Source organism: Lonchura striata, chromosome Z (assembly GCF_046129695.1).
Source record: "Lonchura striata isolate bLonStr1 chromosome Z, bLonStr1.mat, whole genome shotgun sequence".
Taxonomy (NCBI): Eukaryota; Metazoa; Chordata; class Aves; order Passeriformes; family Estrildidae; genus Lonchura; species Lonchura striata.
In genome coordinates this window covers 79,374,781-79,396,373 of record NC_134642.1, presented here as the reverse complement: position 1 = coordinate 79,396,373, position 21,593 = coordinate 79,374,781, and the positions used below count along the sequence as shown (strand labels likewise).

At 39.1% G+C, this 21,593-nt stretch overlaps 1 protein-coding gene across 1 annotated transcript in view; it reads right to left on the bottom strand.

Moving 5' to 3' along the window:
• MAN2A1 (mannosidase alpha class 2A member 1) overlaps nucleotides 1–20,965 on the bottom strand; it is a 103,453-nt gene extending 82,488 nt beyond the window's left edge. The window contains exons 1-3 of the mRNA XM_021524782.2: nucleotides 20,751–20,965; nucleotides 8,707–8,967; nucleotides 1,206–1,350 (exon numbers count right to left, since the gene is read on the bottom strand). Coding sequence (XP_021380457.1) covers nucleotides 1,206–1,350; nucleotides 8,707–8,967; nucleotides 20,751–20,885 — 541 coding nt within the window. The 5' untranslated portion in view covers nucleotides 20,886–20,965. The remainder of the gene's footprint in view (nucleotides 1–1,205; nucleotides 1,351–8,706; nucleotides 8,968–20,750) is intronic.
• Between the last annotated feature and the right edge of the window lie 628 nt (nucleotides 20,966–21,593).

The following is a 21,593-nucleotide window of genomic DNA, read 5'->3' as shown; positions in this document are numbered from 1 at the left end:
TACAGGAGGGCAGATGTGACACCAGGCAACTGGCCTCTAGTGGAGTGCCAACAGTCCTGTACCAGTTAGGATAAGATCCCAACAGCTTCAGCAGAAAAAGGGAGACAGATAAACTCCACACCCCATTCCAGGAGACCCAAGAGAATGGTAAGTTCTGTATATTGCTTTAGTATTGCTTTGATTCATTATGTGCCTGTACAGAGTTGCTTCTTTCTAGGGAAGTCTTTAAGAGAACCAGAGAGGAAATAAATGGACACAGGTTCTAAGACAGTTCAATAAATAGGCAGATCTAGGTCTATACTGTGATTGTTTGCTCAGAATATTTTTATCATATCCACACTGCCATAATTTACCTGTCATAAGTGGACAGTAATATAGTAATTCCACATTCTAACATTCATTTTCTTTAAGAATGCTACATGCTTGCAAATAAAAGCCACTTATTTTCCAACTACCATACCTTCACTCAGATCCACAGTACTCATGCAACTAAATTTAGAGAGACATACAGGAGTAAAATTTAATATCACTTAAATTGTGGCTTTCTGTGACAACAACCAGTGCCACCAGCCTCCCATGGTCAGTGTACATGTACCAGGACCACAGTGTAGCAGTATAATTTGCTACTTGGTAAATTTTACCAAGAATAAAGAAATAAAATAAAAGATAAAGGAACACTTCCAAAATAAAGGAACACTTCTCCATTTTGTTTATTACACTGTAAACCCACTTGGGTGGAAATGAAATTATGTAGGTATACCTATATTTCTGAATGTAGACTTTTCATTATCCCACTATAGGTTGGGGTGTGCACAAAAAAGTGAAGAGTGAAGAAGGTGCATTTCTTTAGCATAGGCTAAAGATTAGATATCTGCCATAGTCCAAAAAATCAGAATAAGAATTCATGGTATTTAATGCAGTAATGTATAAACTGAATGTGTTAGGAGAAATCCATCACTTTTCAATTTCAACACTGAAGCTCTGCTCCAGTTAATAAATTCAGTAGACATACAACTTATATCATAACAGTTGTCATTGGAAGTCAATGGCACTTAAATCATACATCTGTTTCACTGCTTTGGTAGACTTATATATAACATATTAAATGGTATGCTTAAAAAGAACTCAAATTTTGACAGAAATGGCAATGCATTTCCTAATCCAAAAGCCTCTAGATCCTCAAATCAATTCAGTTAACATATTACCTGGATCATTATGTGAGTGAGGCACAACAAAAACTTGAAGTGGTTCATTGTCAAATTCATTTTCATTGTAAGTGATATCAAATCCTTGTTTCCAAACGCCACCATCTGGATTATCAAAAGGAAGAATGTCATAGACATCCAGCATCTAAAAAAGAAAAATTAAAGGAATATAAAACATGAATTCCCAGAAACAGTTCTGCTATTAAAAAACAAAGCTGTTTTCACCTAAAATGGATCTGCTTGTTCATTACAGAAGGAAGGATGATGTGCCAAATGAATAGAAAACCAACAAATGAGAGCAAGTTTCAAATCACACTAGGACACCAAAGACACAGCTGCCAGGAAGAGGAGAATTTGGCAGGCTCTGAACTGAGGAAACTGACATTGATTAGATAAACAGTAGGATTAAGAGCCTTAAGTCACAAAAATTATGGCAGCTCACAATGGCATTGGGCAAGAGATTATGAAAAGGATTATACAAAATAACACAGTACCCGAAACAGGGGAATGCAGGAACTGAAGGAAATAAACTGAGCAAGAAGGAATGACAGCATGAGAGAGATAGAGGCAAACATCAAAATCACAAAAAGGAACTGAAAAGATGCTATCAACAAAAATGTTGATAACTATAGCAAATTGCTATAACAAAGCCTCGTACATTTCCTGTTCCCTAGTATAGTAATTGTACAAGGGAGGACATATGTCACTTGTCAATGCAAATAAAAAGGTCACAGATAAATAAAGCAACTCTAGAATTACTCTAACAAGTTCCTATGAAACCTAGGGAGCTAACTAAGGAAACTTAGGATATAGCTTCAAAGAGAGTCTACTAATATGAGATTCAAGAAAATTGTTTTTGTAAGGCTCTGGTTTGCTTTTAAGAAGGAAAACAACATACAAACATGAATTGACATCAGACAAGCAATTCCAGACACTCTAGATTAATAACTGAACTTTAAACAGTTCCAAACCCCTGTTAGAATACAATTGTACACCTGACAAAATTTCTATAAAAACCAATTCATTTACACAAAAAAGGACTCCTACTGCAGTCATTCACTACTTTAGCACCACAAGAGTAAAACCTTCCCAGTGGTAAGGTGCTTTCTGTCCTGCTAGGAAAACTTAAAAAAACTACAGACATCTGAAACAAATATCTGACTAAAGAAATTAAGGCCTAGTTGCAATAGTTGACTTTGGCCTCCACCCAGCTGGTCTCTCATTTTTCCTCATCAACAAAACATGGGGAGAAATATAAAATATTATGGGTGAAGATAAAAACGGGGAGGTCATTTACCAATTGCCATTACAGGAAAAAGAGACCTGACTTTGGGAACATTAAATTAATCTGTTGCCAATTGAAATAGAGCTGGATAATGAGAGGTAAGTCCATAATGTTTCCTCTCTGCTGTTCTCTCTTTCTCGCATGTTTTGCCTGCTCCAGCTGAGAGCCACAAGACACAGCACGTCAGGAACTCCTCTAGCGTGGATCCCCCACAGGCTCCAGTTCCTCCTGAAAATATCCACCTACTCTGAATGAGGTCCTGTCACAGGTTTCAGGGAAACACTGTGGTCTTCCCAACCTGCTCCAGTGTCTAGAATGCCTCCTCTGCTTCCTGCATCAAGGACCATGGTGTTCACAGGATGGCTTCTCCCCTGTTTTCAGCCTTTAGACTGTGTCAGGCAGCATTTTACCCTTTCTTAAAACCCATTCTGCCAGAGGAACTGACATGCTTTGCTGATGGAGGCTGTACCCCATGGTGGGTCTGGAGCTGTGTCTGGCACAGGGCAGGACTGGCCTCTCCTCACAGATACTGGAGACCCTCACTGCCAACACCTGGACATCTGCACCCAGAGCATTCCACCCTCATCTCTGTGAAGCACTTACTTAAGAACAGTCAATAAATCAATCACATATTGTTTACAAACTTCATTTACATAAACAAAAAATCCCCAACATTTCCCATATTAAATCACAGTGACATAAAAATCCTAAGAAAGGGAATTTTTTACACACATCCACATACAAGGTGAATCTTCACTCCTTGCCCTTTCACCTCATAAGAACAACAAAAGAATCCCTACAGTTATTTCGCTCTGGCAATGCTCGGTCCAAATTTGGCCATACCACTCCTTATCTCTTAATCCTCAAGACACAGATTCTGGTCCTTAAAGGAAAAACAGTGGGTTGACCTTGGATGGGCTGGAATCTGACAGCCAGAAAAGGTCAATCCACCACAGGCCCTTAGCTTAAGGTATGAAGGAAACAAGGTAATGTAAGAAGGGAATACAACACAGCAATCCTGCATCTAGCAGAGCCTGAGCTGGGCCTGCAATGTGCACTAGATATCTATAGCCTCAGACAGATTCCATGTACACCAGGCACCCGTGGCCTGTGTGAGATGATCTTGTCACATCACTTGTCCCTCATGATTGCTTCACATCACTTGTCCCTCATGATTGCTTCAATATTTGGACAATATTGATTAGTGGAAAACACAGGTGCAATACTTGAAGATTCTGTACTGTCAGTCTGAAGGGCCCAAATAAGGTTTATGCTGAAGTTGGCTAGCTTAATAGCATATATTCTAAATACACTATTAGGCTGATTTATATATTAGAGAAATAATAAATAATACATATTTTATACAATACATAATACGGATTATATTTTATTATTTCATATTTTCAAAATACTGTATTTTCTAAAACCTGAGTTTGAAGAACTGTATTTTTTCTCTACAATACAATGTTCTGAAGAAAATGTAAGTGCATGCTTTGTAAATTTGCCACTTAACAATGAATGGCCTTAATACTGACAAACTCTTCGGACATTCCAACCATGAAAATATTATTTGGTTAAAAAGTAGTAATTCATGGAATTCTACACATTCCTATGAGTTTTTTCTTATGGATGTAGCTTGAATTTGACAAGCAATTTTATGTACTCTTCAAGATACTAATTTTTACAGTCATAACATTCTTTTTTTTTTTTTGTTTTTTTGGTTTTTTGTTTTTTGTTTTTTTTTTGTTACTGACATCCACAACTTTACAGCTATTCCAAACCAAGCTGATATGACTATGAGAGACAGAAACTGCAATTCAGGAAATAGGTCTTAGAGTCCCTGACCAACCATCTAGAGATGTTTGCTGCCTTACAAAGGCCTGAATCCTGGGTATTGTAGAGAACTGCTGAAGCTTGTCTAACTCAATGGCTACAAGGAAGTACCCTTGTTGTACTTCCATGTGGGTATCACTGATGCTACCAGAGGCAGCACAGACTGCATCAAAACTGACTGCAGAATTCTGTAGGTAATCAAGGTCACAGATGGGGCTCCCTTCTATGCACCAGTGAGGGGGATAAGAGTGTGAGAGGAGGACAGTGTTAGTACAGATCAATAATTGTTCTCAGAGTTGGTGCTGGGGGTTCTCTGACCCTGTTTTCAGATCTGTGCCTGTTTGGGAGGGATGAGATCCAGCTGAGGGCAGCAGAGGTACCTTTGCCAGGAAGATAGCTGAACTATTAAGGAGCTTCTGGCTAAAAATAAAAGGGGAAGGAGAGAATCAACAGCAGCCCTTTGAGGGAGTAGTGGTCAGGAATGATGTCATATTTTTAAAAAGAATGTAAGAAATCAGTAAAACTGGGTCACCTCCAACATTTGTAGACAAGCAAGGAAGTACAAACAAGGCACAATCACACAGAAATTGCCAAAATCCTTTCTGGGAAATTAGCATGCTGGGGTGCCTCTCTAAGGCCTTCTGGCCTTTATCAGAGACAATGTGGCCAGGAATCAGATTGTCTCTTCTTGAAACAGGACCAGCTCAAGGAATACCTAACGCAATGAGACATATCTAAGTCCATGGGCCCTGGTGGGATGCACCCATGAGGGCTGGCTGTTGTCACTACAAGGCCACATTTAAAAAGCTTTGAATGACCATGGTGATTGGAAGTGCCCAAAGACTGGAGGAAAGCAACCTCACTCCTGTCTTCAAGAATGGCAAGAAGGAGCATCCAGGAAATCAAAGGCAGAGAGTGCAGAGAATGTGGAGCCAGTCTCTTTCCAATGGTGCCCAGAGACAGGATCAGAGGTGATGGGCACACACTGAAGGTTCCTCCTAAATACCAGGAAAAGCTTTTTCCTTGTGAGGGTGACCCAGCAGTGGCACAGGTTGCCCTGTCAGGATGTGCAATCACCATCCTTAGAGATAATGAAAAGTCACCTGGACATGATCCACAACACCTGACTCTTGATAGCCCAGCCTGAGCAGGGCTGGACCAGACAACACCCAGAGTTCCCTGGCAACCTCAACCATTCAGATTCAGAGGTTAATTAGAAGCAGTTTAAAAAAATGAAAAAACTGAAAAACTTCCACTGAAATCAGCTAAAGCCAGATCAGGCTGAAATCCCTACACTTATGAAAAGAAATCTAAAAGACAGAAGTTAAATCCTTTTGCTCTTTCCTACAACACCATCCTCAGTAGGAATTGTGCAAAGGATTAATTACAAATTGCATCATCACTTGAACAAGTTACATGATTACAAGTGAGGAATAAATTCCAAGCCAGTCAGTAAAAGGCAAAAGAGATTAAAGAAAGTATTTCACAGAGATATTTTAGATTCACATATAAGTATAAAATACTGATAAAGAAATAGAGGACTTTTTATAAACAGTAGACAGTAGAAATTCAAAAAGGATGCTGTCTGTCTTCATTGCGACTGCTTCAGAAGACAGCCATGTTGCTACAAGACTTTTATTAAAACATTGGGAAGGTAATCAGTTATCTTTTTTCTATATGGGCATACTCTTTCTCTATACTGAAGGACTCAAATTGCTGAAATTATATAAATCTCATGAAAACATTATAACATCTTAACAGTGAATACTAAACCACTGCTCAAAAGAAATAAAAGCTCATATTGTGCCTCTTCAAGTGACCTTTTCAAAGAGTGATTCATGTTTCATTTTCAAAAAGAGTAACATTACTAAGCCTGATGTTAGATGCTTCAGTAGTTGAAATGGACAAGAGGAGAAAACACCTCACTGTATTATTTAAAAGACTCTCCAGCTCAGCATAATGACTATTGAGAATTCCATCTTCTCTGAGCAAAAATGCCAGATACTTCTTGAACTACTACACTGAAAAAGCATCAGATTATATCCATATTTAATCCAGTCATCTTCATTTCTGTGGTTTTATTACCTGTCTCTATGATTTATCTTTTGGGAAAAAGTACACACTAGTCTTTTACCTGACTTAAATTATAGCATTCTCAAGTCAGCCTTCTTTTCAGTTTCCAGTTCTGTTACAGTTTTCTACCTACTTACAAACAGCACAAGTAGCAAAACAATTTCTTAATTTATAATTCCTCCATGAAAAAAGCATCCTTCAGCTGTCCCATTTGAGAATTTTTTGCTCTCATGTTGTTAACAACTTGGTTTTTCTATTTTACAAAATCACGTGTCTTTGAGTAGCAGATCTAGCAATATTTCTCACTGTAGCATCACAAGGTTTTTTAATACATATTTGAATACCTTCTTACAATGGTTTCTCCATTATGGGATATTATAATCAACTTTCATGATTTATTCAGTGAAAAGTCTTTTGCCTTCATTCTGTATAGTTTTTGGTTTTTGTTTTTTTTTATCCCAACATTTAATCTCACCTATATTGGCTCTTGCTACTTTCTAGTCTCTCATACACCCACCTGACAAACATGGGAGAAGTAATGTAAAAATCTATGGGTTTAAGTTAATGTTTACAAACAGCAGCAATTAACACATTTCTTTCAAAAAGTGTTCAAAATAATTATTGGAAATGTCTCAAATAAATTGAGCATGAAGAATACATCAGTGTTGGCAAAGTATTAAATAGCAAAACTGGTTTTAGTTTTACTATTTAGATCAGTGATTTAGATCAATTTGTTAATGTGGTGCTAGAGGAATTCTACTAAAGTCAAGGTCTTAGATTCCATAACTGAAATGCAGTTCAAACTCACAGGATGGGAAATTAACTGTGTACAGAAGCACTATTAAAATGACTTAATGATGGTTGTGAATAACCTGCTGAGCAGAGGGTGCCATGGAATGACACAGAGAACATTTAAGCCCTCCTCCCTGCACATGGAAGAAAGGAAAGTGTGAGCAGGGGAACAGAATGTTTGCTTCTTATGTACATACAAATGTACATAAAAGTAAAGAAAATCATCCAAAATCAGTTTAGCTACAACAGATTCCCATTAGATTTGTAGTAGGTAGTTGGTTGATATAGCTATATCCTGCAAGTGTGAAGCAAAAACAAAGAGCAGTTTTAGAAAATGTTTTACCTTCCATTCATAACATGCCCAATAATGTAAGACAACATATTTTATCTCAAAATTAATTTACCTGAACTTATTTTTAATGCACAGAAAAAAAAAAAAAGTACATCACCTAACATGGCAACAGATTGTACAGTGAATAAGCTGTAACCACTGGTACAGATGTTTCACTTCTCCGCACAGAAATCTGAATGCATATCAGACACACAAAGTGGTGTTCAGATATTGCCTTTAAAAAATCTGTTTTCTCTATAAAAAACATTAAGGTAGTGCCTGTCCCTGAAGAGTCCAAAGGCATTAAGCATGATACATCAGAGGCTGCAATTGTTCTAATTATTGTATTTATTTAACTGAAGTCCATTGTCTTTCTCCTGAAATAAAAATACTTCAAATTCTGAAATGAGAAAGCTGGACTTCAAATTTAATCTTTGCTTTAGAGTACTATGAATATTTATAATACTCCCACAAGACTCACAAAAACAGTACAGATCACAAACTTCACAGAGTATTCTCAGTGCTCCTGAATCACTCCATTAAAACTGAATATATAAGAGTCTGTGAACTCACAAGCATCACCAGAAAGCAAAATAAATTCAGCTTGAAGTGTTTGACTTTAAAAACTTCAACCTCCGCAGTTTATGCCAACCAGTCAACATGGTATATGTTCCTCCTTTCTGATCAAAGTGCCTATACAAACTGGAGACACACAGGAATGCTGAAATACAGAAATGACATTCAAAAGGACCCAAGATTTTTTTGAAATTACTAATTCTTGAACATTCTTTACCTCCCCATCAAGCTTCATCTACACATATGCCACTTTTTAAATCAAGTCTACCCACAATTTCCAGGTTATTTTTCATCAGTTTTAGAAGAATTTGGGGAAATCAAAGAGATTCTCAAATAAATTGTTTCCAAAGAACTGGTGGGGAAATAATCACCATGGGGATTTACTTATTTTTCCAAAAAAACTTCTAAACTTTCTCAAATGTTGGCTTTTCATAATCATTATTAAATTTCCAGAGAACTTTTAAAAAAGATATAAAGGAACAGTTTCATTTCATCTGTTAAACACAGCAGTCACTTTAGCAATTCTATTATCCCTTAGTACCACGATTTTAGCAGCAACTTGACATTTTCAGAATTAAACACATACTAACAGCTAAAGGCATACTGCTTACCTGTACACCTGAACTGTGACTTCCACTTTTTGAAGCAAACAAACAATCCTCAGAATCAACTGCAAGCAAAACTGAAGCAGAAGGGAACAGCTCAGAAACAGATCCTTGACCGAAGTTTACAGCCTCTGGATTTTTTTGTCCATCCTTTACTGATTCACTCAGATTGATCACAGAATCTCGTATGTTTGAAATAATCTCATTATTTTCTGCCAACAGACGTTCTAAATGATCTATTTTTTCTTGCAATATTGAAAGCTGGCCCTAGGGCAGAAGAAAAAAAAAAAAAGTTAAGTTTAATTATTTCTCAGGAAAATTCTTGACAGACCCAAAAAACCCCAATGACAACAAAAAAAAGAAAATTCACAATAGTATGTGATCACAAAGAAAATTCAAATATATCTTTATTTTACATTTTACATAAAGACAAACTAATAAGGAATTGATGCAACACACAGAAGTTCCTCTCTCCAGTACAAGAAAAAATAGCAAAAGATACATTTTTCCTCTGTGAACTTGAATTCACAGCACAAGATTTAATCAGTGATACAAAGATATTCTCAAAGTTTTAGTGTCAAGCAGCAATTATATCTAATTCAACTTTTTTCACCTCTTTCATTTCCAAAAATCCGATCTTTTCATTTATCAGAACATCAAACAGAAAGCAATTTTTTACAAGTCAGTCACATTGTGATGGGATTAAGAGGATATTGTAAACATTTCAGGTTTTTCCCATACATACAAAATATAAATACCATCTTTCTGATTTTCAGCATAAGTTGGAGAGAAATTAACAAAAGAACTTAATGGGCGTAAGAGATCCCTTAACAGCCTGATACAGGAAAAATCTGTATAATTGAACTATTACAATCATCAAGAAAATACTGTAAAAGAGAGATCAAGTTTATGGCATTTTCAATCAGAAGGTCATCTTCAATTGCCAAACAACAGAATTTTCTAGACATTGTAGGGAGTTCCACAAAAGGAAGGCTGTAGAACAGCACCAGCATGAATTGAAAGAAGTCAAGGCATCTTCCAGAGCAACTTGGAAGGAAGAGACAGATCCCACAAAGCAATTTAATAGTATCTAATCACTGTATTCTTGGAATGCAGGAGGAAGCACAGCCAATCAAGGCACCCCAAAATGCTACCACCCTCTCATGTACTAGCCACTCCTTCCAAATTATTTGAGGGATCCTTTTTTTCAGGCATGAAGGTGCTAGCTTTTACAGATTCAAAAAGGCCAGATTATTTAATATGACCTTAGGGATATCTATCATTGTTTACAGAAATTTATTTCCTCAGAATTATTTTAACGTAACGAGAAGTGACAAGAGAACCAAAAAAAAAAAAAAACAGCCTCTTTCTATTATTAAAGTTGAATTCAGATCTGAAAAGATACAACACATGATTAGATATTTTTGCAAGCAGCCATCATAACAGCAAAACCTGCTTCAGTTTCAGGCATCTACATTTTCCCATTACATTCAACACAAATACCATTGATTCAGTAGACAGCTACTCTGTGACTTATGATTTTAATGACTTTTTCCCAGCACCACTGCCTTATTTTCTTAGGGCTGTAGTATAATATTAGAAACAACATCTGTACATGACACATTTTTCACTTTCAACAGCAATATACTTGAAATATTTGTCTTTTTCTTTTCAGCAACAGTGGTTTGCAAAGGATTAGGTCTCCTTTCTAAATTGATGTGTACATTCTTTCAAATTCTCTTGGCTTTGCAAAGTCCTCAGGAATGAAAAAAAAAAAATAAAACAAAATCCTTACCAAGATTTACCAATCATGTTTTTGGATTCTAAACTGTTATTACTATAATTCTACCTTTATGGAAGTTCTTCATAATTTTCAGACAATATGTTTTAGTATTTCTTTAATGCTATTGGCTTGTCTCTGCAATTTATGGGCTATGAAAAGCACTGATCCACTGCTTGTTATTTCTGTTTCTTAGATTAATACATCCTGAAAACAGTAACAGGTTTTAAAATGCAACACAGGCAGACAGCTACTGTTTCCAAAAAAGACAGGGATATATTTTGATGACAGAACCAGATTAAGCTAAATGAGATGTAGGAGCTACATCCTAAAATCCCAACAGTTTAAAGATAAATTCTAGAAATTTATAAAATTGATGAACTGAAAACAAGAAGAAATTGATAAGCAGATGATACTAGAATAAAGAAAAAAAAAAAATAAGCAGACTGTAGTCCCATGCCACCTGGTGGCACAAAAGAAACAATCAGACTAAAATCTTTCAAAAGCTATGTTAAAGATAATGCACATATTTCTACGTAAAATTAGTGTTTTCCCTTGAAATACCTGTAATGTTTTGAAAGTAAGAAGGGCTTCTCTATATGAAGCCTAACAGCCTATTATGTCACTCAAGTCTAAAAATAACATATATAAAATACTTGATAGGGGCTTTACAGGCTGCCCACCAGAGGCTCTGATCTTTAGATTCCTAGGAAGCTACAGTACAGCTGCCATCCATACAAATAATCCCCAGCTTCACTGCATATTACTACAGTTCAGAGTTATCAAGTATGCAAGCAGCTAAAGCACTGCTCACACCTATCCCACCACTATTGACACTGTCTCTACAACTGTAAAATCAGACAACTATTTAAAATTTTTATTCTCATTCATTCATGCTGTAGAAATGTTTTACACCTTCTTCCACAAAAAGAGTTTCACATTGCTTAGCAATAGCCTGTGAACTACCTGGTCACAGAATACACCACCAATCTGGTTTATATCATCTAGCCAATTATATGCTCTTCCAGGACAACAATAGACACAGTGGGGGAAAAAAAATAAATACATAAAAACATCATAAAATACATGTTTGAGTGATCCTTCCACCAGCATAAAATGCCAGTCTTTAGAAGACAGATATGAACTTCCTACAAATTTGGAGGTCATGTCATATCTCATATCTTTAAGATATACCTTTCTTTTAACTTATTATACGTTAAACCTTGAAAAATCTAAAACAATTCTACCAGTTTACTGTTTATTATGTGACAAAATATTTTCCATTGTAGACTAAGTTTTCTGCCTACAAATAGCAATTTGTTACCAGATGACCTTCAAACATCAATAGCTTCATCTGTTGCTACACATGCCCATCAACAATTTGTAAGCTCCAAGATTTCAGCCTACCTAGGACACTTTCAGAAACTTTCAGAAGTCTGTTAAAGTAAGTTACTTTAACTTTGGAGGTAGGTCTTCTGTTATTTGGAGAAAGAAAGCCTTATGAAGACCTCCCACTGTGCAACCTAACAGAGGGCATAAATGTAGAAAAGTCTGCTTTCTTTTCTGGAGACTGTGAGATACAGCATGCCTCTCTTCTAAAGCTTTTAAACATGCTATTGGCCAACTCAACTTGAATGCAAAACATGAAATAAAAAGCTACGGTTAAGAACATGTAACCAAGACCTCATGCAATACCCAAGTTAAAACTGCAACAAATCAAATTTTTGAGATCATTAAAATGTTTTTGCTTTTTGTTGTGGAATGCTAGATCCATGGGAATTAACTTTAAGAAACAAGTGTCTTAGACTAGAAATGGATCCCAGCCTTCATTCAGTATGAAAATAATTCACATCAGGAATCCATTCTCAAGGTGAAAATTTCACATGGATCCCCATTATGCAAAAGCTAGGTCTATTTTCATTGTACATTCACCTTTTCTTCTTACTCATTTTCAATAGGTAGTGCCTGTTCAATAAAATTATTTTAAAATATGAGCTGAATATAGAAAACACTGCAAACTCTTCAAAACAATTAATTTAACAGATGAAAATAAATTCAGTTTCAACATTTTTAAAGGAAGGTAACTGACTTCAAACATCAAGGCCAAACAGTACCAAACTGAATTTGCTCTAAAGCAGTTTTATCTTATTAATTTCTAGTAATAGACATTGTCTTACCAGAAAAACAGATTAGAAGCGTGTTACAGGGGACAGTAAATAGATCTAATGAAAAGACAAAACACAGAGATCCTTGCTGCTACTAAAAACATACTTCAACAGCATTCTTTTAAATTAAAATTTCCATTTTTGCACACATTTGAGGGTTAGCAGAGAGATTTTTTTTTTAATCTGAGCAGAGATGTACTAATTTTACATTAACCAATTCTGCCTGAAATGTTGGGTTCTGCATGGCCTTGTAGATACTGAATAACAAAACTTTAGTAGGTACACAAGTCATAAATGTTAGCAGAACTATTCCTGACTTCACAACATCAAGTCTTCTCAGAAGAGAAGTAACCTTGACCCAAGACTTTGAGAAATGCCTAACTGCACCAAAAATTGGAGATACACAAAGTATATCCTAATACAATTGAACAACACTAAAGGATGTTCTGTTAATCTACATACTTGTTTTAACATAAGGAAACTAAAAGCAATGTGGATAATTTGGCCTACATAACCAGTTAAAAAGTTTGTAATAACTTTGGTGTAAGTTTCTTTCTTTCATTTCCCTCTGTCTTTATATATTGACATAGGTGTAAATATTTTTTTTTTTTTTTTAAAGGAATAAAGCCAATCCCTGTTACTTCACAGCATAGGAAGCACTTCTACAAGAAGTGCAAAGTGCCAATAAATCTACCAAAATAGCTACAGCTGCTTTGGTAGGAGAATGGCATCACATGAGCAGCACACCTGTTCACCACCCCTTTGATTACACAGGGTTGGACTTAACCAACATAATTTTCTCAATTTTCTTGCCTTCTGTGAAGATAATATAGATCCACACACCTTCCTCCCATTTGGAATAAGAAGTGTCCACACCTGTTAGCTGCCTGAGAAACCTGCCACTATCAACACATGAATCATCTGCATAAACAGCTCATGTTTCAGTCACTCCAAACCCCTCAGCAGTTTTCATGCCCCAAATCCTCCTGAGCAGTCTGCTTTCCCACTGCCCTCTGCTTGTCCTTCTCTGTTTGCTCCTGACACGAGTCTGGTTTGCAGTAAGGACTCTCCAGAAAGGAGCACAGTGACACCCAACACATGGAGGGAAGCCCAGTAACACAGTGATAGTCCAACATGTTTCATTCTGAGGAAGTAGAGAATGTTCAATTTCTCCTATCTAAACGCTGTACATTGCAGAAAAGATGCTAGTTGGAATTTTCATTTTCTGAGTGAATGCACACTCCTTCTCTAAATGCAGTGGCTTTCAACAGACCAATAGTAATCACTTCATCAGGAAAAAGACATCTAGCTCAAATAATTGAAGAGGGAGTAGGACAGGGCCACAGATGAGATCTCATAGAAACAGGTAGGCAGAGAAGAAATCCAGATTAGAGACTTCTGATGTTATGTCAGCTGGAATATGGTTATTTGCATCCAGACTCAGCCAGCAACCACTGAGTGCTGGGTTCAAAACAAGCCAGAACCCATTCCCTTTCTCACCCACATGAAGAAAAAGGCGACCACAAAGGATCTGTCAGTGTCCTGCATTAGAGGCTCTGGTGTACCAAAGAACTGTGGTGTATAAAGTGGAGCACCACAATGGACAGAGCTCTCCAAAAGATGTGTAATTTGAGGTCATTGCCTATACACATTCACTACAAGCTGGAGTCAGTCTCATTTTCTGGCTGCACTGAGTGGCAGTCATCATAACAGTTTTCTGCACCAGTCTTGCCAGATACTATATCCAGGTACATCTCTAGAAATCATGAGCTATCTTTCCCAAAATCTTGATATAAACTCTGATGAGATGCCAGCTTATCAAGATGGTAACAGCAGGAGGCATTCTTTGTTCACTATCAGAGCACTGTGCAGTGAACAGAACATACTAAATATGCAATTAAATGTTAACCTCCTGCACAGAAAAAACAAGCAGGTATAAGTTAAAAATGCAACCCAATGTACCATCAAAGCTTAATATTAGAGTACACTGTTTCAGCATGTATTCTCTTTGCAAGGCGGGATACAGAACAAAAAACAAGCATACAATGTATCAGTTAAAGGACAAATCAAGGTTTGAAGGCTTTGCTGATCCGTGCAGAGGGCTTATGTGCATTTGTGACAATAAAAAGAATATAAGAAACCTTGTTAGTAATTTTCTACCCTTAAAGTACTCATCTAAGAAAGCTCACTTTACAGAGGCACTGGAAGTCTTCCGAATTGAATAACTACGGAAGTCTGTTCAAATGAGAAAGTTCTGATCCAGAGATTCAACAGTCTGACAAACAGATTTTAATTAGTTGATAGACTTTCACATTTTGCTTTATCATCAGAGGCAGCAAAAACAAGAATGTTCAAAGTACTATTACACTGGACTTTTCTTTCATGCCATGTACAGAGACAAATATAAGACATGCTGTTAGGGACTACTTTTGACACCATCATCAAGGACATGAAGGCAAGGAAAAAGAAATCCAGAAATACCCAGTTTAAAGTCAATTAAACCGAAAAACATTCACTACTACTCTCACTGACACATTTTGTGGTCATCTCCTTGCTGATTCTCCTCCGTACCCTATGCTGAATCTTTATTTAAATGTCTAACAGTACCAAAGTGAAGCACAACTCATCTGCCATTAAGAGTAGGAACTTTAATAATGGTTAGTTTCATTCAAACAAGTAAAAACTTAGACCAAGAAAAGCTTAAGTAAGAACAAACTAGAAAACCTCTCTCTTTTGTTTATACAATTAAGTTAGGCAATGCCTCTAGGCAGCAGAAGGATGTGCTCAGTTATAGCTAAGGGTTACTGTTTTGTAAACTATGTATTCTGTAAAATACATTTTGCACCAGATTTAAAGACTATAATTGAAGAAGGCTAATAGCTTCTGCTTGACTGCTGCTTAGCCAGAACTTTACACACAATGTGCAAGCAACAAAAACAAACACACTGTGAACATTAGGAAAAAAAAAAAATTGTTAGTGACCTGTAATTATGTTCACAAAGGTGGCTGCTCCTCCTTTGCAAAGTACAAGAAACTCAGCAGAAGTAATCCTAGATTTTCAATATTTGCACTCAAGATCATTTCCATGACATTCAAAGGCTTTTAGATTGTGAAGTTACTAAGTGTTTTTAATAGGAATTTTTTGTTTTTAAATAAGTCAACATGTTTCAAAACCAGAAAAATTGATTCCTTCTGCAGATTGCTTCATTCAACTCAATCTCCTCTGATGAAAAACTCATACAAGTGCTAGTAAAAGTCACTGTGCCCACAGTTTTTCAGTGCTCAGAGGTCAAAAAATGAGTACTTCAAAATGCACAACCTTAATTACCACCATTCATATTTTAGACAAACATTTCCTAAAATACCTGACCAGGCTGCTTCCAATACTTGTACAAACAAATGTCCTGTTCCTTGTTGTATAACAAAGGCCAGAAAGCTCCCAAATGAGTTCATGAAAACACACTAGTTACTCAGATCATGCAGATTCAAAACACATGTGTTCATACTGCACTTGACTAATTGATTTCAGGTGCTTTACTATGGCAAGGTAAGCAGCAAAGCTGTAGCTGGAAAAGGTGTGTATCTGTGGGGCATGGCACCTACCAAGCCCGCAGCCCAGTGGGGACTCAGAGCTGACAGAAGGCAGAGCTGCCTTACAGCAGGCAAGGAGCTACTTCAGCAAAGCTCACCACACAACTCAGAGAAATCTGGTGTTTCTGCCTTGTATTTGGATCATAATTTCCTGCCACTACTGCTCTGCCCTATTTTGGCCAAGTGGTACTGCTGTCAAATTATTGGCTCAGATGAAATAATAATATCCCATACAGAAACAACCACCACTTGTGATATTTATGCTGGAGTATCTGATGTATTGTGTAGATGCCTTGAAAGCAAGAATCGAACAAGAACCTTTAGCAGTATCAACTGACAGGGAATTTAATAAATTGCTGGAAGGACACAGGAACCAAAAAAAAAAAAAAAAAAACAACAAAAAAACAAAAACTCAATCCAACTACTTATAGAGGAACTGTACTCAATCATCTCTCTTTGATGCAGTGCAGTTGGTAGGTTCATAAAAGCAGTTAACACACATGAGATGACAGCATGCTTCAAACAATGGTGGTCAAAGAAAGAGGTGGGGAAAAAACACAGGAGATCTTAATCAAGTTACAGTTGTTTAGGAAAAAGAAAATGGTAAGCATGGTAGTTGCTGTATGTTTCTGCTTTGCCTTTTAAGAAAGTTAAAAGAAAAGAATAAAGGCAAAATGAAGCATTCCTTGGTGCTGGTGCATTTACCTACCAAAATTATAGCAGTCTTCACTTTCAAAAATGTATTTCCAGAAACAATATTTAACACAGTGCAGAGATATTGTCCTATAAAAGTTAAACCAAACCATGTGAAAAAGTATTTAGAGGGAAAAGCTCAAGTTCAAAGCATTACCTGTCAGGCAGTGACAGAGGATGATTCAATGTGATGTTGTTTCCCCCTTGCTTAGCCATAACATTCACTCAAAATTAACTTTCATCATAAGACTACATAACAAGCATATATTTCTGATGCAAGACACTATTACAAACAAACCCTCCACCTTTTCTTTTTTCAGGTGGACTTTTAGTGTGTGCCATGCATGCTTTGGTGAGACTCTAGAATCAAAATAAGCAGCCCACTATTTTATTCTACTGTATGAATCCAAAATCCAGAATATCTTCATATGGATTTGTCAGTATTTGTTATTCATCTTTATATAATAACACAAGTTCTAAAAGGTAAGCTGCTTATGGATGTCTTCTCAGACTTGATTTGAATGTAGCTTTCACTAAGTAGTTATCAATTTAGCCCACACCTCATACATGACACTTGCTGTGCAGGCAATGTCATAGAACTAAATACCACTTTGAAATTTCCTCAACTCTGCAGTCACACAAGATTTCCAAGAGAATATTGTAGTATGGCTACCAAAAGCAATACATCCAACCGTTTTTCCACCATATTAAATTAGAAGAATCTTACACAATGATCTGTACAGACAACTGCTACAATAATAACCTAAAAATGCACCTGTCTCCCTGCACCTTGAGCTTATCTCTGCACAATATTGTAACATGCTTTCTAGCCTTGAGACAAGACACTAGGGCTCATCATATTCTGATATGTGACCCAAGACAGGAACATCCCATGGCAAGGAACAGGTTTAGATAATGATTGTGATACAGCCCTCACCAGAATAATATACACCTGACAAACATGCAGGATCCACAAAGATACCTGCAGGAATTGCAGAAGAGTGGTCTATAAGCCTTGATCTACATGTATTATAGGTACCTATTTTTCCTCAAATTAACAGTGGTTTCCATTCTATGGCAACATAGAGATCTTCTGCTATTAAGATTTAAATGCACCACCAATGACAAGGCTATAAATCACTTTCACTAAGGTTTCATTATAGCTGCCTTGATGCCACCCTAGCATAGACAGGCATGGCAAAAACTAACCGTGAAACTGACTACTGGTGCCAGCTTTTGCAGCACAAACACCAAAAAAGACACAGAGTTACTGCTGTGTCCTAAGCCCGGTTTTCTTTAGTACCACAGCAAAAAGCATTTAAATACTGGGTCAAAGACAACATAAAGCCATCTGTCAATGAATATTTATCCATCTTGGGAGCTCTTGCCCAAAAATTATTTCTGCAAGACATTTTTGTTTGTGTCCTGAACTCTCAAACTAAGTAAGTAAGCAAGTTCTGTGAGGACATTCTCTTGACCCCATAGGCCTACACTGAGAAGCCTAAAAGAGGACTAAGTCTAAGTTCTAATAACTTATTTTACTACTGGCACTAGTTACAATGACATTTTAGGTGAATGCAGCTCAACAGGCACTACCAGCTGAAAAATACCATCTCTTGGTCTGGTAGAATTCAAACAGAATACTTAGATAGCAAATGCTTATAAGCTAAACAAGGGACTGCTTCCAGAAGTACCCACTTCTGTGAGATAATTGTAAGCCACATAGGTCAGAAAGAACAAACTAATCAACGTGCAACTTCCGGGACATGAAAGGTGACGTGTGCTGTTACTAGAGCTGCACAGAGAAACAGCAAAGCACGTTGCCAAATCAGAGAGGTATGAAGTGAATCAAACCAATAACATATGAAAGAAAATAACAAATCTAGACACTTTTTTCTAAGCTAAAAAATTCTGACCCTTGTCATCAGAAAAGAAAACGCATTCTTAAATCGACAGTCTGCTGCCATAGTTTTTTTCAACCAAAAACAGCCTAAAGGTTTTACATCTGTGGCTAGTTTCACTTAGAGCACTTTGAGCTCTAGCAACACTGCACTAACACAAACAACTTTTTGTCAGCTGAGGTAGTAGTATTAAAGTGTTTCTTTCATATGTTTCTAGAGGCTTTTATTCCACTCTTTATCTTTTGCATTTATTTCAAACTGATGTTATAAAACTCTGAAAGCATTTACTAGGTGTCAGAGGTAACAGTTGTAACACACAGTTGTGACAAAGTGAAACATTTGAATTTCATCTGTAACTTCCTCAAAAGACAAAGCAGTAAGAAAGGCAAAGGTAACTGTTTTACCCAAAGGAAGGACCAGTGAAAGGAAGAAGTTTCTCCAGTGAGAATCAGAAGCTTCAAAGAAATCTAGGCATGGAAAAGACAAAAAGAGTAAACACTGAAAGACTGTTCTAGAAGATCAAGGGGAGGGAGGAGGATGAAAGGAGAAACATTTGTCTCTAGCTGACTGCATCACCTGGAAGTAATAGGCCTGGAAATAGATTAAGATACCAAACCCATGGTCACAAGAGGTAAGGCCATGTTACACCCCTGACCAGGATTACACTGCAGGACAAGAACAGACTACTGCAAGACACTGACAATGGAAAAGAAAACACATGGAATAGATCTTCCTTGCTCACTCAAGTATTTCAACCCAAAATCTAACACTAAAAATAAAACAACACCCATGGATGAGCTTTCCTGTTCCTTACTTTAATACATACCTGTATTAAACCCAGTTGGCAGAACAATGGTACATTAAGTGATTTCCTCACATAAGATACTGTCCATATCTCCAAAGCAGCACTTGTACTTAGCTGTTACAAGAGTGGCATGTGGCATTACCCTCCTGCTGGAGTCACACATTGAACAGACACAGCTGCTGTAACCAGCCTTGTCTTGTTCCTCTTTTCTTCCTCTTGTTCTCTTCCTTCCTGCAAAAACTGAAGGCTGAGCCCTGAACCCTAACTTGAGGAATAAAGGCAGAACAGATCTGCTCTCTTTCTTTACATTTAAGTCGAGGCCCTTGTCTTTACTATTTACTAAAAAACTACATCAATTACTACTTTTGCATTGAATGAAACAAGAGTTTCTAACAGAGAGATAATTGTTACTTTTTAACTAAGTTTTTAGAGTTCTTTTATTCACTTGAAGTCTCACTCCAGTATTAAAATATACTTCCTTTCTGTTTGTTTCCAATAAAAATAAAAATAAGTACGTACAAGCATAAATAGGTTATAACTTTGTATTCTATGTTGTGGGGCTTTGCTAGGTCTTTTGTCTCTAAGAACACACAGCTGTGTATAGCCAGCAGTATTGTGCCGTTCTGCACAGCAAACCGCGTCCTCTCTGAAATTCATGTTTCTTCGCACAGGCAAACATTCCTTATTAGAACACAACCACGACACACAGCTTTCAAACTTCTCTGCCACGCAGTGAACACAGGAAAGTGAAGAACTGGAGTACCGCGTCCGTGAGGAGCAGTCGGGTCAGCCACCTACGGCTCCAAAGCACGGCTCAGCGGAAAGGAAAGCAGCCACCAAGTCAGCATTTCTCTAAATCTACCTGTTGTTGACACGGCTGAGGTCCCGAGCTGCCAGCTCTCCCCGCGCACGGCCCGCACCCCGCTCCGCCACCCGCGGAGCCGCCGCAGCGGCGGCGCGGCCCCGGTCCCGTCCCGAGCCGCCGGGCGAGCCCCGGACCCGCGCCCGGCCGTGCCCGTGCCCTGCCCGCTCCCCCGCGGTCCGCAGGCGGCCCCGCCGCCCCGGCAGCGGCACGGCGGCACGGCCGCTCTCCCCTCCACCTCCGCCCCGCTCACCTTGGGGAAGGTGCCCTCCCGCCGGGGGCTCTTCGGGTGGTCGAAGTGGCCGCGGTCCAGCATCAGGTACAGGGAGAAGATCACCACGCAGAAGACCGCACTACCGAATACCGTGAACTGCCGGCTCAGCTTCATTTCCGCGGCTGCCGGGCCGGCGCCGCCGCGCTGCTCCCGCCGCGGCCGGCGCCTCGCCGCCCCAAAATCGGAGGCGAAAGTTCTGCCGCCGCGGCGGGGCTCGCAGGCGCTGCCGCCGCCGGAGCTGGGCGGCCCAAATCCTCCTCCGGAGAAGTGCGAGAAGTTGCCCCCCGCCCGCCTCGCCGGGGCCGAGAGCCGTGTCGAGACCCCGCCGGCGGGACTGAGAGGAGAGCCGAGTTTCCGGGAGCGGATCGAGTTCACGGGCAGGAAAGCGCCCAGCGGGGAAGTGGCGGCGAGCGGCACCGCCGGGCCGACCAAGCGGCGCCGCTCCTCGCTCCCTTCCTCCTCCTCCTCCTCCTCCTCCTGCGGCCGCCTCAGCAGCCGCTCCGCTCCCCCGCGACGCCGGAGTCTGGCACCTCCTTCCCCGGCCGGAGCGCTGCTGCCGCCGCCGGAGCTCCCGGGGCCGCGGCGCAAAGCTCCGCGCCGAGCGAGCCCCCGCCCGTCCGCCGCCGCCGGCCCCGCTGCCGCCGGAGCGCCGCGTCACGGCCGCGGCTCCGCCCCCCGGCCGCGCCGCCCCGGCGCTCCCCACCCGCGGCGAGCCGCGGCCGCCGCCCCTCCGCTCTCCGCGAGCAGGGGCAGCCCCGCGGCTCGGCTCGGCCCGGCTCGGCTCGGCCCGGCACGGCTCGGCCCGGCTCGGCTCGGCTCGGC